The 18346-nt window shown below is 37.5% G+C and overlaps 1 protein-coding gene across 1 annotated transcript in view; it reads right to left on the minus strand.

Moving 5' to 3' along the window:
- Positions 1 to 18346, minus strand: part of LOC136981990 (fat-like cadherin-related tumor suppressor homolog) — a 461240-nt gene that overhangs the window by 298617 nt on the left and 144277 nt on the right. The window contains 1 exon segment of the mRNA XM_067278416.1: positions 12497 to 13165. Coding sequence (XP_067134517.1) covers positions 12497 to 13165 — 669 coding nt within the window.

The following is an 18346-nucleotide window of genomic DNA, read 5'->3' on the forward strand; positions in this document are numbered from 1 at the left end:
AACAATCCTGACATAGGACTTCCCATTGGGACTCCCCTTTTTTTGTTTGTAATGACGGCCATTAAAGGCGAAAAAAGATTCATAGCAGACAAGGTCAGCTAGTTCTATCAAATCATTATTGTAATTTGCCAAATCTGGGCTCTTGCTGTGCATGAAATCCAAAAGTGCTACCTTGCATGACTCAATTTTTATAGAGGAGTATAAGCTCTCGTAGTCCATTACAGTTCCAACCTCATTATCCATTAAAATTAGATCCTGTATCTCATTAACCACTTCCCTGGGATCCTGTGCCACATATATGTTATTCTCGAGCTGAGAGGTGAGAAACTTGTGTAATCTCTTTTCAAGAAAAAAGGTTGGTCCTCTGCATCTTTCAACTATGGGTCTTACTTCCTTGCCCTCTTTATGGGTTTTGGCAAACGCAAATAATCTCGGCATACCTGGCCTAGGATTCCGACAATTTTTGAGAAAAGGTAATAAATTAGTGATTTTAGCTTTTTCAAGTTTCTTAACTCTTCTGTCGACGCTATCGATAATCTTCTCGTCAACACGCTCGCATTCGGTTTTCTTAATATAATCCTCCAAAGCGTTATTATACGTTTGTCTTTTCATGATGACTAATGCTTTGCTCTTGTCTGCTCTAGTAGTGACCAAATCGTTTTTTCTAAGCCAGCATTTAGTAAGTTTGATGTATTTACCGGCATCACATCTTTTTTCCAAGTCCATCTGGTCTTGGGATGTGATGCCGGTAAATACATCAAACTTACTAAATGCTGGCTTAGAAAAAACGATTTGGTCACTACTAGAGCAGACAAGAGCAAAGCATTAGTCATCATGAAAAGACAAACGTATAATAACGCTTTGGATGATTATATTAAGAAAACCGAATGCGAGCGTGTTGACGAGAAGATTATCGATAGCGTCGACAGAAGAGTTAAAAAACTTGAAAAAGCTAAAATCACTAATTTATTACCTTTTCTCAAAAATTGTCGGAATCCTAGGCCAGGTATGCCGAGATTATTTGCGTTTGCCAAAACCCATAAAGAGGGCAAGGAAGTAAGACCCATAGTTGAAAGATGCAGAGGACCAACCTTTTTTCTTGAAAAGAGATTACACAAGTTTCTCACCTCTCAGCTCGAGAATAACATATATGTGGCACAGGATCCCAGGGAAGTGGTTAATGAGATACAGGATCTAATTTTAATGGATAATGAGGTTGGAACTGTAATGGACTACGAGAGCTTATACCCCTCTATAAAAATTGAGTCATGCAAGGTAGCGCTTTTGGATTTCATGCACAGCAAGAGCCCAGATTTGGCAAATTACAATAATGATTTGATAGAACTAGCTGACCTTGTCTGCTATGAATCTTTTTTCGCCTTTAATGGCCGTCATTACAAACAAAAAAAGGGGAGTCCCAATGGGAAGTCCTATGTCAGGATTGTTGTGTGAACTTGTATTGAGAAGGTTAGAAAAGAGTGTTATTTGTGGCTGCGATGCCATTATGTTTTTGAAGTCGTTTACGTGTCGTAGGTGATTTTGCGATTTTTTTTTTTTGGAGCGTTTGTTTGCGTGCCTTTTTGCTTACCTGTAGTTCACACGGACTGACTTTTGGGAAAGTCTGCTACCTTCTCGAGGTGCGTCCTGTCAGTAGCTCGTTAGAGTGAAGCTAAAAGCAGGCATCTCTTTTGCCTTTTTAAGGCTCTTTTATGGCTAATAGGCCAAACCCTGAAGACAGTTGTAGTGAGGAAAGTTCCTCTGCTGGCAAGGAGGAAGGGGAGTTGGAGTTGGGTCCCGATGGGAACAGGTTTGCAGCCGCTGAAAGACTCCAGCGGGAGTTAGGAAAGTACCTGACTAAAAATGGGCGATCTTGCATGGGAACGAGAGAACATTACGACTATATAATGGGTGTGGTAGGAGATATCATAGATTTATTTCGGAAGGGAGAGAGAGAAGATCTGCAAGTCCAGATTAAAGAACTTAACGATAAAATAGAAAGCATTATGCAGCCAACCAGACCGCTCTATTCACAAGTTGTGACGAGTAAGAAAGCGGTGTCTACTAAAGAAGTCATTTTCGTGGAACCAGAAGCAGAGGGGGATGACCCCGAAGAGACGAAGAAGAAGCTGAAGAAGAAGATTGACCCCAAAAGTCTTGGGGTAGGTATTCAGGCCGTGAGAAAGTTGAAGAAAGGCGGAGTGGCTATTGAAGTGGGTAGCGCAGAGGAGAAAGTCAAACTAAGGAAGGAAATAGAAGGGGTTGGGCTTAAAACATCAGAGCCCACCAAGAGGAAGCCACGGGTGATAATATATGGCGTCCCCAAGGATTACACCAAGGAAGAAGTAATAGAAAGCATTTACCACCAAAATGAAGGAATAGCCGCAGTTCATAACGATGTCAAGAAATATAAAGCAGAAGTCATAGCAAAGTTCCCTCTGGGAGGGAGAGACAAGCCCAGAACAAACTGGGTACTAGAAGTTACCCCAGTTTACAGGAATATTCTTAAAAAATTCAAGAAAGTGAACATACAGTGGATCAGATGTGGAGTCGACGACTTCGTGTCTGTAATACAATGTTTTAAATGTTGTCGTCTCGGGCATTTCGCCAAGGATTGCCCGGAAGGAAAACGGGTATGTAGTCAGTGCGGCCAAGACCATACATATCGTGAGTGTCCAAACAAAAAGACCATTAAGGAGTGTGTTAACTGCAAGAAAGAAAAGGGAAGTAACTATAACCATAATTCATGCGACAAGAGCTGCCCATCAATAATGAGAATCAGAAAAATGATAATGACAAAGATCGATTATGGACAATAGTCCCGTCATTAATCAAGAAAATGAAATGACTGTTTTACAAGTTAATCTACAAAAGTCTAAAGGAGCCATGGCAGCTTTATGTAAAACGATGGAGCGAGTGGATGTTGCTATTATTCAGGAACCCTACTGTATTAGGGGTTCAATAGGTTGTGTTCGGAAGCAATACGTGCTTTTGCACGAGCCCTCTCCACTAGCCGCCATAGTGGTTAGGAACGCCAGGATCCCAGTTTTCTATCACGGGAACCTTAGCACTCGTAGGGTGGCCTGCGCCACTATAGGCACTGGTTCCAACCAGTATGTTCTGGTCAGCATCTACTGCCAAATAACCGTAGATCTTGAGGAGATTCTTGCCCCATTGGACAATATCGTTGGGCAGTTTCGAGGAGAGAAGATCATAATAGGTGGGGACATTAACGCCCACTCCCAACTGTGGGGCGACCCCGATAACGATGACCGGGCCGACGAATTCTTACAGTTTGTCAGCGCCAAAGGGCTGTACGTTATTAATGACCCCAGTTCCCTCCCCACGTTTGATGCCGCCATAGGGCAAAGCTGGGTGGATATCACTTGCTGTAACGGCAGGTCGCTTGGGCATGTTACGGACTGGAGAGTGTCGGCACACGCTAGTCTTAGTGATCATTCTTATATCTTTTACAAGATCGGAATTACGGGAGAGACTGAAGAAGGTGTCCTGAAATACGATGTTAAAAGGGCCGACTGGGCCACCCTTGAATCAAAGCTTAGGGAAACGGTTGAGGCCCTTAGGCTGGATGAGATTCAGGACAGTACAGTTGCAGAATATAAAATCAGTACTTTTATTAATGTCCTCGAGGATATTTGTTGTGAGACAATTCCAAGGAAGAAAAAACGGGACAGGGCCGTCCCCTGGTGGACCCCTGAGCTTTCGGCTTTAAGGTCTGAGAACAATTGCCTCAGGCGGCGTTATCAAAGGGCAAGGGACCAGAATGAACGGCAAAGGAAATATACTCTTTATCGAGAACACGAGAAGAAATATAAGGCGGCTATCTTGAGCACAAAGCTTGCCTCCTGGAAGGACTTTTGTACTTCTAGTTCCAACAGGCCATGGAGTTATTTATATAAAAGTTGCACAGGAAAGCTTAAAACAACAAACATTCTTCGGAGCCTCAATGCCAACGGCGAGTTTACGATGGATACTGAGAGCACTATCAATGCCCTCATGGACCGGTTTTTTCCGGTCGATGACCCTGACTCTGACCGTCCAGAGCATAGGAAGGTCAGGGAAACCATCGAAGAGAGTTATCAGGCAGAGGATGGGCCTCCGTTCTCCTTTGCAGAAGTGGAAGATGGAGTGCGTCACTTAAAGAGGGGCAAGGCCCCTGGCGTGGATAACCTGACTAGTGAGATTGTTCAGAAGATTTGGACGATGATACCAGACACCTTGGTCACGCTTTACAACGCATGTCTTGAACATGGCGTTTTTCCAGAACGCTGGAAACAGGGAAAACTGACTATAATACCTAAAGGAGAAGGAAAGGCGAGAGACGAGGCGGGCAGTTACAGGCCAATCAGCCTCCTTCCCGTGATGGGAAAGGTTTTGGACTACCTTATCGTCCAAAGGCTAACTTACCAAGTCCTGCATGAAAAGGCGTTTAGCCCGAAACAATACGGATTCCTACCGGGCAAATCTACTGAAGATGTCATCTGTTCAGTCGTTACCGATGTCAAAGACACTATCAAAGCATACAAGTATTGTTGCCTCCTAAGCTTGGACATTAGAGGGGCGTTTGACCACGCCTGGTGGGCGCAGATCTTCTTGCATCTAAGGCAATGGCGCTGTCCGAAAAACCTCTACAATCTTGTGAGGAATTACTTCAATAACCGGAACGTCAGTTACACACACGGCAATGTCCAGATTACTCGGAAGGTCAATAGAGGATGCCCACAGGGGTCGAACTCAGGCCCCTTCTTCTGGAACGTCTTGTATGACGGGTTCTTGAGGGTTGACAAAGGAGTGACAGAATACGCCTATGCTGACGATACGGTGCTTCTATTTGGTGCCAATTCCAGAAGGGAGATAGAGATAGTTGGAACAACCCTGCTTGAAAAAGTTACGGAAGTCGGGCATAATTACAAGCTTGAATTCAACTCAAAGAAGACGCAAGGCATAGTGTTTCATAGGCCGGGAGAAACGGACCTTTATAAGAGAGTCCCGACTATAAAAATGAATAACGACTCGATCAAAATAGTTCAATCCATGAAATACTTAGGGGTGGTTCTGGACAAGAACCTGAATTGGGCAGATCACATCACTATGGTCAAGACCAGAAGCGACTTACTCTTCAATCACCTTGCCAGGGTGGCCAAAGCTGACTGGGGGTTAGACTCAGCAGCCATCAAAGAACTTTACAATGCTGTCTTTATTCCCAAGATCACTTACGCTGCGAATGCATGGCATATAGCAGCAGACAAGGTAAGGAACAAACGGACCTTATTGGCCGCCCAGAGGCATGCTGCTTTACGTATGGCCAAAGCCTTCCGGACTGTCTCTACAGAGGCTCTCCTGGTGATATGTGGAATCTTACCAATTGACCTTGTGCTACATGAAAAGGCCCAACGCTATCGGGTCAGGAAAGGGGATGCCATCAGTGTTGGGGATCTCAGGTTTGATGCCGGCACCTATGGTTTCAGGCCGGCTCTCACCGACCTTCCCAGCCCACCAGATCGGATAACTATAATGGAATCAACAGAGAACGGACACGAGAATATAGAAGTGTATACAGATGGATCCAAGACGGATGAAGGAGTCGGGGCAGCCTTCGTGGTGTTCAAACATGGGAAAGAACTGACCAACCGACAATATAAGCTTGACGGAAGATGCAGTGTATTTCAGGCCGAGCTGTTGGCTCTTAAAATGGCAGTCAAGTATTATAGCGATAAGATGAGTGACGAGGATGTAACCATGTGTTCAGATAGCAGGAGTGCTATAGATGCATTAAAGCAATTTAAAGACAGCAACCATCTTGCGATGGAAATCAAGAATATTATTAAAAGCTGTGGAGGACGTGGAACCATCAAATTCAGGTGGGTCAGAGCCCACGTTGGCCTGATAGGCAACGAAAGGGCGGATGAGCTTGCTAAGGCAGCAATTAACAAGAATAACACAGACTACACAGTGTTACCAGCCACTTATATAAAAAGGCAAATAGCAGAGGGAATGAGGAATAGGTGGCAGCTTAGGTGGACAGAGTCCACCAAAGGCAGGCATACTCATAACATCCTGCCGAACATCAAGGAAAGGCTGGAAGACCTATGGTGGATGCCCACAGGCTTCACCCTTACTCAAGTGCTCTCTGGGCACGCTTTCTGTAACTCCTACCTTCATAGGATTAATAGGAGCCCTACTGACGAGTGCGATTGCGGGGAAGATCAGCAAACCGTTCTACACCTTATCTTTAATTGCCACAAATTCGCCGCTCTGCGGCAGGAGCTGGAATGTGTCTTTTATCATGAAAAGCCAAGTCATACCTTTGACCTCTACAACGTTACTCGGACTAAATCTACTTACCCGGAATTCTCAAGGCTTATTAACGCCATTTTTAAACGGACCTAAGTCACTGGGATAGGCCTCCCATGTGGCTCTGGTGGTGTGAGGCCACCTCTCGGTGTTTGTTCAACTGGAAACGCACCAATGTAGACATTGTATATACCTTTGTTTTGTTTACTTGTTTTATTTGTTGTATGGCATAAAGATTAATGCTAATAAAGGACGGGAAGCCCTCTGCAGTGCTAATGCGGAACAGAGGGGTATTCTGATCCCCGTAAGGGGAAATGATGATTTTCCTTAAAAAAAAAAAAAAAAAAAAAAAAAAGAGTGTTATTTGTGGTTTCATGAATGACATTATGTATTTTAAAAGATACGTGGACGATGTCCTTGTAATATGGAAAAATGACCAGAAAATCGAGGAATTTATTAATAGAATCAACAACAACGATGACGGCCTCATGCTAAAGATTGAACAGACGTGTTCCTCACGGATACATTTTTTAGACATTGACATTGAATTCAAGGAAGGACATTTGACCACTAAAGTGTACGTAAAACCAACGCATAGCCCTTTGTACATTCCGTCGCGTTCGAATGATCCTTATCAATACAAAATGGCTGCTTTCCGTGCTCTTGTTCACAGGGCTTTTCTCTACTGCAGTAGTGTGGTTGATAGACAAAAAGAAATCTGCAGGATATCGCATATCGCTAGAACTCTAGGGTACAGGGCGGATATGATAACCGCACTAATCAAAAACTACAAGATTCACAAAACAAAAGCTCAAAGAGGGGATGTCCGCAAATTCACAAAGTTCACGTATGACAGAAAGAAAGAAGCTATCATGAAGGAAATCTCAGCCCGCAAAAATACCAAATTAATTTTCAAGAGGGCTCCAAACCTGTACAAATTATTAAGGAACGACAAAGACAACATTGATAAGGAAAGAATGGCTGGAGTGTACAAAATTCCTTATGAAAACCAAGAACTAGGCATTAACAAAAACTACATTGGAGTCACTAATAGAAGCTTAGGGATTAGATTGAAGGAGCACAAGTACAACATCAGCAAAAGATCTAATGCCACAATTCTATCTCAGATGGCGCAGGTTGAAGGCTCTGTAGTCAAGTGGGGTGAAGCAGGCATTATTAAACCTGTACATTCACCGACTTTAGCGTTATGCGCCGAAAAAATTGAAATATTTAAGAGCAAATTACATAATGCCTGCATTAATGCCAGGGATGCTGAAGGGTTGCCTTCGGCATGGAAATATTTAATTAAGAAGTTTGATAGCTCTTAATTTAATGCCTTGATTTTGTTATCACTGCATATCTTATATTTGTCAGAATTTCATATAATTTATTGATAAATGCATGTCTTGCATTTATTAGAGTTTCATGTAATTTATTAATATTTACTTATTTAACCTATACATATTTTTTTATATTTTTTGTTATTTATATTTATTTTTTACTTTCTTATATGTATAATTTATCCGTTATTTTATTTTGTTTGTATTTAAATTTTTTGTTCCATTTTGTGTTTGCATTCGAATATGTTTAACCTGATGATGGCCAACAGGTTTGGCTGAAAACGTTTGTTATTTATTAAATTCTTCTCAGCAACTTAAGGTGTTTGGTTGTTTCTGATTTAATTTTGCTGAGTGAGTTCACTTCAATATTAGAAAGAAGACAAAATGAAGAAATTAATCATATAATTGTAGTTTTTGATGTAATGATGACAATTTCACAGTTTTAGAATAAAAACTCATTCATTTTTATGTGATGTAACTGATTCATTTTTTTAATGTGCCCACTAGAGAGAGATGTATAGCCTCACTTTAATCAGTATGCCAGCATTCCCCCCAAGATAAACTGGCATGCCAGTCATTCCACAAAATTACAGTATAATTGTGGCATTTCTCTCTTTTGTTTACAATGAAAATGTAGAGCAACAAAAGATTTCCAGTAGATGAATTTAACATAATCTTATCTCAGACTGTACAGTGTTAATGCAAGAACAGCAGAGTATTTTCACATTATCAGGTAAAGTAACAAAATATATCAACTAGTAAAAAAATTCATATAAACTAACACAAAGACATCAATACTTTTAGTATACTAGAAACATCTTTGAACCTTCCATTAAAATACTTTTGATATAACACTAACTCTTACATTTTAGTAAGTTTATGTTCAATTGAAATGATTAAAAACTGGATATATGTATAGATAAGTTATACATAAATCACAAAGTAATCCAACACAAATTATCATCTATACAAGTTCAAAACATACAAACATTTTAAGCTATATTGAGTAGCCACCTTCATGAACTATGATGTTCTAAAATAGAACTAACATTCTGAATTTGAAAAATTCTATTGAGGGTTTATTGGAAGGCATGTGTGATGTCAAATAAAGATAGTGTACTATCTACAACACTTCATTTCCAGACATCCCACTCAACATAAAAAAAACTATATCTTGGTGTTCTGTAATGCTACTGCACTAAATATTTCTTGTTTCTCATTCTTTCCTTCACTTCTTGAAAATCTTCCCTTTCTTACCTCATCTTTTCTTACCCTTCCCTGCACATTCAATTGTTCCATCTTTCTGTTTTGTCCTGTCATTACCACCTTTTTGCAATCTAGGACTGACAACTGGGTTGGCCCAGGAGAGCAACATACATAGAGGAGGAGACCAGATCCCATGGGAATACAGTGGGTGATCAGGTGACAAACAGTTTGGTTAACGAACAAATCAGATAACAAACACTTTCATGAAAGATTTTTATGTTCAGATAACGAACACAGAAAAAGAAGTGACATAAAATAGTGAATACCGATTGGTCTTCCCTTGTCTCCAGGTGACAATTCGAAACTTTTTGGGGCTCTGGAGACATCGACATCATTGCTCAACCCAATACTGATCGAATAGTATTCCTCTGAATTTTGAAACTCTCCTTTGTAATTCCAGCTTTTTGTTTACCTTTCTGACAAATAATTTTTTATAGTCTTCGCAAGACTGTTGGGTGGGTACTCGTTAAGTTTCGTGTCAGCTTTTATTTACGAAAGGCAAGAGTTTAACTGTCCCATCCGATATTCATTAACATTTTAATACCAAATTTCAAATTTCATCCGGGTCTTGTATTTAAATAATTTTTTGTGCACTAGTTAATTTCCATTCTCTGAATTTTTGTAAGTGCTTTTCTGAATTTATTATTTAAAAAAGAAAATGATAATATTATGGAGCATAAAAAGAGTGGAGTGTCAAGAACTGTGCTCACTGTAGAAACCAAGCAAGATATAATAGCCAAGATAGAGAATGGGCAGAAGATGTCAGATGTTGCTAGGCAGTATGGCTTGAACAGGTCTACAGTAAACACAATCTTAGCTATGAAAGATATATCAAGAAGTCTCAAGCAATTAAAGATGTTTTGAGGAAGTGGGAGGATGTCAGAACAACAGGCATCCAAATAGCATCCAAACCAGAATGAGGTTAATAGGCTTGGAGATCTCTACAATTACAATGCTATTAATTACTTAAAAAATCCTGAAGAAGAGAGAAAAGCAATCAACATTGGACAGATTATTTAACCCCCACAAATGGAAAAAACATCTAATAAAAATGCAAGACTGTGTATATATGTATTTTTATCATTACGTATATACTTTCTTACTATGTTTATTTATATTTTTTATTTTTTGGAGTTTCCAGAATGAATTAATCAAATTCCCATAAAAACCTATGGTAAATCAATAATCAATTAACAAACAATTTGGATAGAGAACAGTCTTGGAACGGATTATGTTCATTAACTTGTGGCTGTACGCCTTATTTTATGTATAGTTTTGTGGCTGTACGCCTTTATTTATGTATAGTTTTTTAGTTTAATTTATATTCTATTTCTATCAATCTATCCTTCTTTCCAACTTTCTTTGTCTTATTGTCTCGAACTTCCAAGAACTCGGACCTACCCGTAGCCCACCAGGAGGTGGGGGAAGACAATAGACGGCGATGAGCCTGGAGAAAAAGGGAACGTTCCACCGGACATTCTTTGGCCAGACACGAACGTGGAAAGACGTGTGGCCGCAAACCTCGAGGGTGAGAAATTGGCGAGCTCTGCAGAACAGGGCCAAAAGGAACAGATCGAGAAGAGAATCCGATCACTGGAAGAAACCATCATAGTACGAGAGAAACCGGAAACTGGAAGAAACCGTCATTGTACGAGCATACGAGCATTACAGATCGAGACAAGGATCTGCGTCCAACAACAGCCAAGGAATTGGGTACCCATCTATCCTATAATCCTTCTTACTTCCCTTTTTTTTCTTCTATCCCCTCCTATTAGTTTAAGTTTGGTTAAAATTCACGCGCGTTAGTTAAGTAAGATTTGTAATGGGACTCTACTCGCGGATTTACGGTTATGATACGAACACCGAGGAACAGCGGGAATCCATAAAGAATTTGTACTATTCATTCCAACGCGAAATTAAATTTATTTTAATTGATCAACACTTGTACATGTTTTTCTTTCACGTCGTACTTTTAACAAACTGATCACCCACTGTATATAAAAAGAAGTAAGAACAAGAGTGAGACTCTTTTTTTCCCTTTGTCTGGGGTGGAGCCCTAATGGCGAGTACAAATCAATGGTAAAGGGACAAGTGTGAGGAGAAAGGATTATGATCAAGAGAAGGTTGAGAACTTCCAAGGGAGACAGGAACTGATTCAATCCTTCCCCACCAGACAGTATTGGACTTAACAAATCAAAATGATACAAACCAGATGTGGATATTAACCAGACATGTTGTCTATGAATGATATTTTGTTTCAAGTGGGTGTAAAACATGGTGATTGCAACAAGTGTTATCTATTCTGTAATATTTGTCTGCCCCTCATGTTTCATCTTCTTTCTTTACTCTCACATCAAATATTTCCCCTCCTAATAGATTTAGATGCATATTGTGTACATAGTCTATAAGTTATTTCTGCATGGTCAGTTCAAAGTTATGTACTTGAAATTCGACAAACTTACCTCTTAGTGAACAAAGGAGTAAAGGATTTAGTTGTCAAGCTTAGTATATAATCATTTGAACAGTTCAAGTAGTAAAGTTATCGATTAACCAATTTATTTGTTGCAGTATCAGTTCCTTATCACGCGTGTGTTATGGGAAACTTCACAATTCCAAAAACCCATGGTAAAACCCTTTGTTTATCCAGCACAATCATACAATCCTACTCTTATAAGCTTGTGACTTTTAGATCATATACACAATTCTCATCAACCAAACATAGAACAAGTGTTAAAATATATCCAAACCATAGCAATACAACATGTTATTGTGTATTGTAACAACACAAGAATTATCAAAAAGTTAATTACAAAGTACATCTTTGTAATTAACTTTTTAATCAACCAGCAAGAGAACAAACTCTGTACAAAGTGACCACTTATAATGAATGTAGTAGCACTTCTAAAAAAAATAGCAAAGGTCTCTAATACTATACATCAGAAACATTTGCTCAGAAATAACAAAGAGACTGTGGATAAAAATCTACTTCCAGATGTCTATACTATTAAAATAAAAGACCCAAGGAGTATATTGAAACAACTACCTGGTCATTAAGTGTAAGAAAGTAAGAACATCAAACCACCATTGATAAAAGGCAATTGGACAAGGCTTTGGCCACCTTAGCACTAGTATCTGTCCAGTTCAACAATGCACATCTGATCCATCAAGTGTGAGATAAAACACAAATTAAAATTTTAGAAAAGTTAGAAATTTATAGGGCCAACAGAAGAAATAAATCAAATAATTTCAGGGACCATGACACACTTGCAACTGCATGGTGAGCATTTTTTAAATTGTTGTAAATAGTTTACAATCTTTATTTGACTTCATACATGCCTTCCAAACTTGCATTTGAATTTTTTAAATTTAAAACATTAGTTCTATTTTAGAAAATCATAGTAGCTGAAGATAGCTATTCAATATAGCTTAAAACATTTGTATGCTTTTGAACTTGTATAGATGATAATTTGTGCTGGATTACTTGATGATTTCTACATAACTTAAGTTCAATTTGTTTCTAATTACTAATATAAAATTGTTATTCCTTTCTTTAAATAAAAATAAATAAAAATTCTTACCAGTGTTGTGGTCAATTTTAAAATATTCATTATCAAATTTTTCATTTATTCTGTAGGATAGCATGGAATTTAGGCCAGAATCATTATCACTTGCAAAAACAACCAAGGGATAGCTTTCATTAGTCCAAACTATACTTCCTGCTTTTAATGACTCTTGAATTTTTCCTTTATATTCTGAATGATGAAAAACTGGTTGGTTGTCATTTCTGTCCAACACATGAATTAGAAGTATTGCAGTACTGTTGCCGTTTACTAAATTTGTTGCTTGTATTGTTAAATTATACAATTTTCTCAATTCATAATCAAGCATAAAATTTGTATATATAACACCAGAAGTTGGATTAATAGAGAAATGTTCATTTATATTTCCAGATATTATTTCATAAAAAACAGATGATTGACTTGCAGCTACCAATACTGCAACGGATGTTCCAGGTTTCTCATTTTCATATATCTCCGTCATATATTCTTGATGATCAAATTTAGGTGGTGCATTATTTGCTACTGTGACAACTATGTGAACTGTAACGCTGTTATTCAGGGGTGGATTACCATGATCTGTCACTCTAATGGTAAGGAAGAATTCAGGCATACTATTTCTATTTAACTGTTTAGAAACTTTTACGATTCCAAAAACTGAATCTATAGTAAAGAAATTTCCGATATTTCCTATAAATAGAAAAAAATGTGTACATAATTCAAAATATTGAAGTAATTATTAAAGTATATTATTGAAGTAATTATTAAATTTCAGCAAAACAATCTACCAGATGTTCAGTCTATTATAAGGCTAATTTTAATACTTAAACAAAGCAATTTGATTACAGGTATGCAGTTACACCAGTTACACCCTTAATAAATTTAATAATAAAATTAAATAAATAATTCAATTAATTAATTTTTTAATTTTATTTTAGAATGTTATGGAAGAAAAGAATCAGCCTGCAGCAGGACTCAAACCTACAATTCCTGCTTACCGTACAGACGTATTGCCAATTACACTATCCGGATCTCAAATTCGAATGGAAATTTAGGTAGTGTAACTGGAAACACATCTGCACAGTAAGCAGGAGTTGTAGGTTTAAGTCCTGCTCCAAGTTGATTCTTTTCTTCCATAACATTATAAATTAAAATTGAAAATTAATTTATTTATAATTATTATATTTATCAAGAGATGACAGCCTAACTGCTTACTTTTTGTCAAATTACTATTTGTTTAATTATTAAAATTACTCTTAAAATATCCCTATAATCCAGTAGATCATTTTGGTTTAATTAAAAATTGGATTAGTGGACTTAAATATATATATATACAGTCAAACTTTGAGTTTCAAACACCTTGCTTTTTGAACAATTTAATTTACAAACAAAATTTTGAATGCCATATTTTCCCAGTTGCCATACAATAACTCAGTTTCTGATCAAGCTACTTGGCACAGCTGAGTAGCTTGAACTCCTTATACTTGCTGTGTTAAAGAAACTTGACAACGTGACAATCAATGATAGGACTACCAATTCAGAAGTTAATGGCACCGAGATTGCCTCGTGTCATATAGTGAATCATCGACGATATCGCTATTTAAATTGCATTTTAATGAACACGCGGAGAAGATACTATTTCCATTTTTCATATACACCACAGTTAAATTTAAATCAAATTAATTAATAAAAACCATGTCATTTATATTACAAACATTTATATTACTTGAGTGTTGATTAACACTCAGGTAATATAAATTGTATTCAGGAATTTGTGTGTAAATATGCTTAAGTCAAATTAAATGAAAAAATTTATTAATATATTATTATATATTATAATATTAATATTTAACATTTATTAATACTAGGTAGCCAGTTAATTAAACTAAAATGATAATTAAATTTAAAAATAATAAAATAATAATTAAAACTGGGGCCTTTACACTGAAACTGAAACTAAAACTAAAATTAAGTTAAAATTAATTAATTCAAATTGAAATCAAATCAATTGATTCAGAAAGTGTGGATGAAGTACTTGTTATCTGTATTGATTGATTTTGTTAAATTTCATGCAGGCAGTCAGAGTTGAGTTGTCTATTTATAGAACTTCTGTGTAAAGTGTTAGTTTCAATTTTGGTTTGGTTGGTGGTGACAAAACATTTTGCTTTTAATATATGAACAGCATAAATATAGTTATAGATAAAATAATATTATATATAATATCATATTCCCTTTATAGGCATTTTTATGCATGAAATACAGCTAAAAATAACAATATCTTTTAACTTAATTACTGGTGTCAATGAACACACTTGACAACCTTTTTGTCCGGTAACGTTTAAAATTTGTGAAGCGAACGTTTTCAGCCTCACTCGAGATCTGCTTCAAAAATAAATTGAGAAGGAATTCCAAACTTAGAATACCTTGTATAGAATGATTTCAAATGTTAAATTTTAAAGTAAAATTGGAACATGATTATCCGTATTTATCAGTTGAATGAGCGTGCCATCTATGTATAAATATATAGGGTGTCCCATGTAAGTCTATTAATTGCAGGACTGGTATAACCATAAATAATACACACTCACAAAGCATTAGTAACCTCCTGTTTCTCGCATACGTAGTGTGAGGCATACGATAATGCATTGCCGTCCTTAAAGTTGACACATTCACCTGCCAGGCCAGCTTTCTATATTTCAAGGTGTAAAGTACTTAATTTTAGTATCTTAGGAAACCGACTATAATTACGGTCGGTGAAACTTCCGTTAACCTAACGGGTACTTTACGTGGATTCGAGATTAGTTTGCCAGGCCTGGGCTTTTAAGCATGCACCGAAAAATTAGTAATAATAACGATAAATATCAAGTCAGATCAAAAGTTCAAATATATTTAATTAGCAACTAGAATGTACTACGTACAAATATCAATAATCCAAACCAAATTTATTAACGAAAATCAACAAGTCAACCCGACAATAAACTCAGCTACTTAGCTTAACTTAATAGTAATTTCCCCTTTGAAATTCGACAAATCAAATACTTAGAAACTATGAACAAAATCTCTTACTAATTAAACGTCTATCCGTCACCTCACTGTACGAAGAAACTACTTCCTCAATCCTTTCGATATCGTCAAATCGTCAATCGAACTCCTCTTTAACACCTTGGATCGTCCAATTATCAATCTGGACTTCTATCAGAAAATACTTCACTTTCGAATTAACCTTGCTCTCACAGTCGCCTCGATTTGGAATTCACCTCTCCTTCTTCGGTTAACGTACGGGTTTTATACTGTGAGGTGACGTCACACTTGAGCTGGGTTACTCCCCTTATTTACATACTTAGTTGCTAACATTAATTTTCTTTTCTGGCAGCTTTAAGTTTCCAACGAAGCTTATAAACCGTTTACAAAATATTTATCATAATTTTCTGGGATGTTTAAGACAGTTTATCAAGTATTTCTCTACTAGTGATTGTGGGGACTCCCCCCTCTATTTTTTTTTTCTTGCGGACTGTTACTTCTGCCGGGCAGCGCAAGGGCGCAAGATTTTTCCTATGGCGCTTATTTCTCCGTGAGTTGTTTTATCTTCATTTTTCATTACTAACAAGAGAGTGGTGGGGAACCTTCGTCCTAAATAAACATAAACCTCAAACAAAAGATAATAAAACAGAAATAATAATAAAATAAAAATAACGTTCGGACTCAGTTCCTTACAAAGGGCCTCGGGGGTCTTGATGTGATTCGTGTGAAAGGCTCTTTTTATCGGCCTGGCATTGGACAGGTCCATGTGAACTTCTGAGTTGGTGGCATAGGTGGATAAGGCGATGGTGTATCGAGCATGGTCTATGTTGTATTTGTGCTCACGGACTCTCTGTTGGGTGGAATGTTTGGTGAAGCCGACATACACCATGTCTTGCCTAAACCTGTCGTCCCTCACTGGGACATTATGCCACCGATCCAGAAGTTCACATGGACCTGTCCAATGCCAGGACGATAAAAAGAGCCTTTCACATGAATCACATCAAGACCTTCGAGGCCCTTGAAATATAAAAGGCTGGCCTGGCAGATGAATGTTTCAACTTTAAGGATGGCAATGCATTATCGTATGCCTGGTGCTACGTATGCGAGAAACAAGAGGACGCCAATGCTCCGTGAGTGTGTATTATTTATGGTTATACCAGTCCCGCAATTAATAGACTTACATGGGACATCTTATGTATTTATACATAGATGGCATGCTCATGCATCAATAAATACTGATAATAACCATGTTCCAATTTTATTTTAAAATTTAACATTTGAAATCATTCCATACAATGCATTCTAAGTTTGGAATTCCTTCTTGCACTTGGAATTCCTTCTTGTTTTTGCACTTGAAGCAGAACTCGAGTGAGGCCTGCTTCAAGTGCAAAAACATTCATTTCATGAATTTTAAATGTTACTGAACATAAGGGTTCATTCAGTGTGTTCAGAGCTAAAAATATTTTTAAAAACTTTTGTTTTGGGAATTGGGAATAGATTAATCCATCTTACATTATTTCTTATGAGAAAATTTGTTTCAGTTTTAGAATAAATCAGTTTTCAAACTATATTTAGGAACGAATTAAGTTCAACACCCAAGGTTTGGCTATATATTTAAAACAATTTAAATATCCATGATATTTTAATTGTTTAACCATACAAATATTATATCCATGATATAATATTTGTATGGTTAAAATACAAGGGCTAATCAAAAATATTTGAAATAAAATTTATTATAACTCCAGAAATAGAGGATTGCTTTTGCTTTCCTACAATAAAGGAAAAGCAAAAGCAATCATCTGATACTGGGAATTACCTCCTTCAAAGTTTGACTTGAGATTACATGTGTAGTGCTATGCGACTATGTATTATTATTATTATTTTATTTTCTCCATTTCCTTTTTGTATATATCAGGTTTTCTTGGTTTGTACCATGTCGCGTGGATTTTTGTGATGATGTCACCATAGGGTACAGGAAGAACCTCCTGATCAGTCCAGAGTGGGACAGTAAATGGATCACTCTCCAGACTTCTGGAGAGCGGGAAATATAAATTGAAGAACTTCACGTTTTAGGAAACTTTTTGGTTTTTGGTCGCGGTGTTCTGGCCACGTGTGGACACGAGATTGAGGCGCCGAGTGCAGGAGGTCCGAGAACGGAAGGAAGACGAGATAGGAAAATCCGTTTGCATCCAACTGAGGACAACGCAACAGTGGAATACAACTTAGTCAAGAGATAAACGACCGGTGGAGGACTCATCCAACCAGATTAGTTTTTTGTTTCAGTTATCTGTACGCGGTGTAAATTGTCATGAGTAATATTAGTTTGTAATTTTCTTTTTCTCTTTGTTATGCGCCATTCGTCGCCCTATTTTTTCACTTTTCATTAAACTTCCTGAAACCCTAAGGAGGAAAGAGAGGAAGCGTGTAAATGTGTGTGGCAATTGATTATATACTCGTATATCACGTGCCCCTTGTCAATTTTGTGATAGTCCACGTTGTATTTAATTATCACTATTGTATTAAAACTGAATTAATTTAAATGACAAATACTTGTTAAGCCGACTTGTTCATTTTTTTTCTTGTCTAGCCCTGCAGACCTCGTTCTACAGGGGTATTTACACATGCATGTCTGATAGGCCTGTTTAAGAATGATCCACAGCTGTTGTGCTGCATTTAGTTGTATCTCTGTAATGTATTGATATTTTTTCTCCTTAAGGGTGGTTTTGTGCCTGGGAAAAAGGAAGAAGTTACAAAGTGACAAATCTGGCAAGTAAGATGAGTGGAGAAACTATGAGGATGTTGTGCTTGGCCAAAATTCCATGACACTCAGAGCCAAGAGCCATGTTG

This window comes from Centruroides vittatus, unplaced genomic scaffold, assembly GCF_030686945.1.
Source record: "Centruroides vittatus isolate TY-2023 unplaced genomic scaffold, ASM3068694v2 contig_8, whole genome shotgun sequence".
Lineage (NCBI taxonomy): Eukaryota > Metazoa > Arthropoda > Arachnida > Scorpiones > Buthidae > Centruroides > Centruroides vittatus.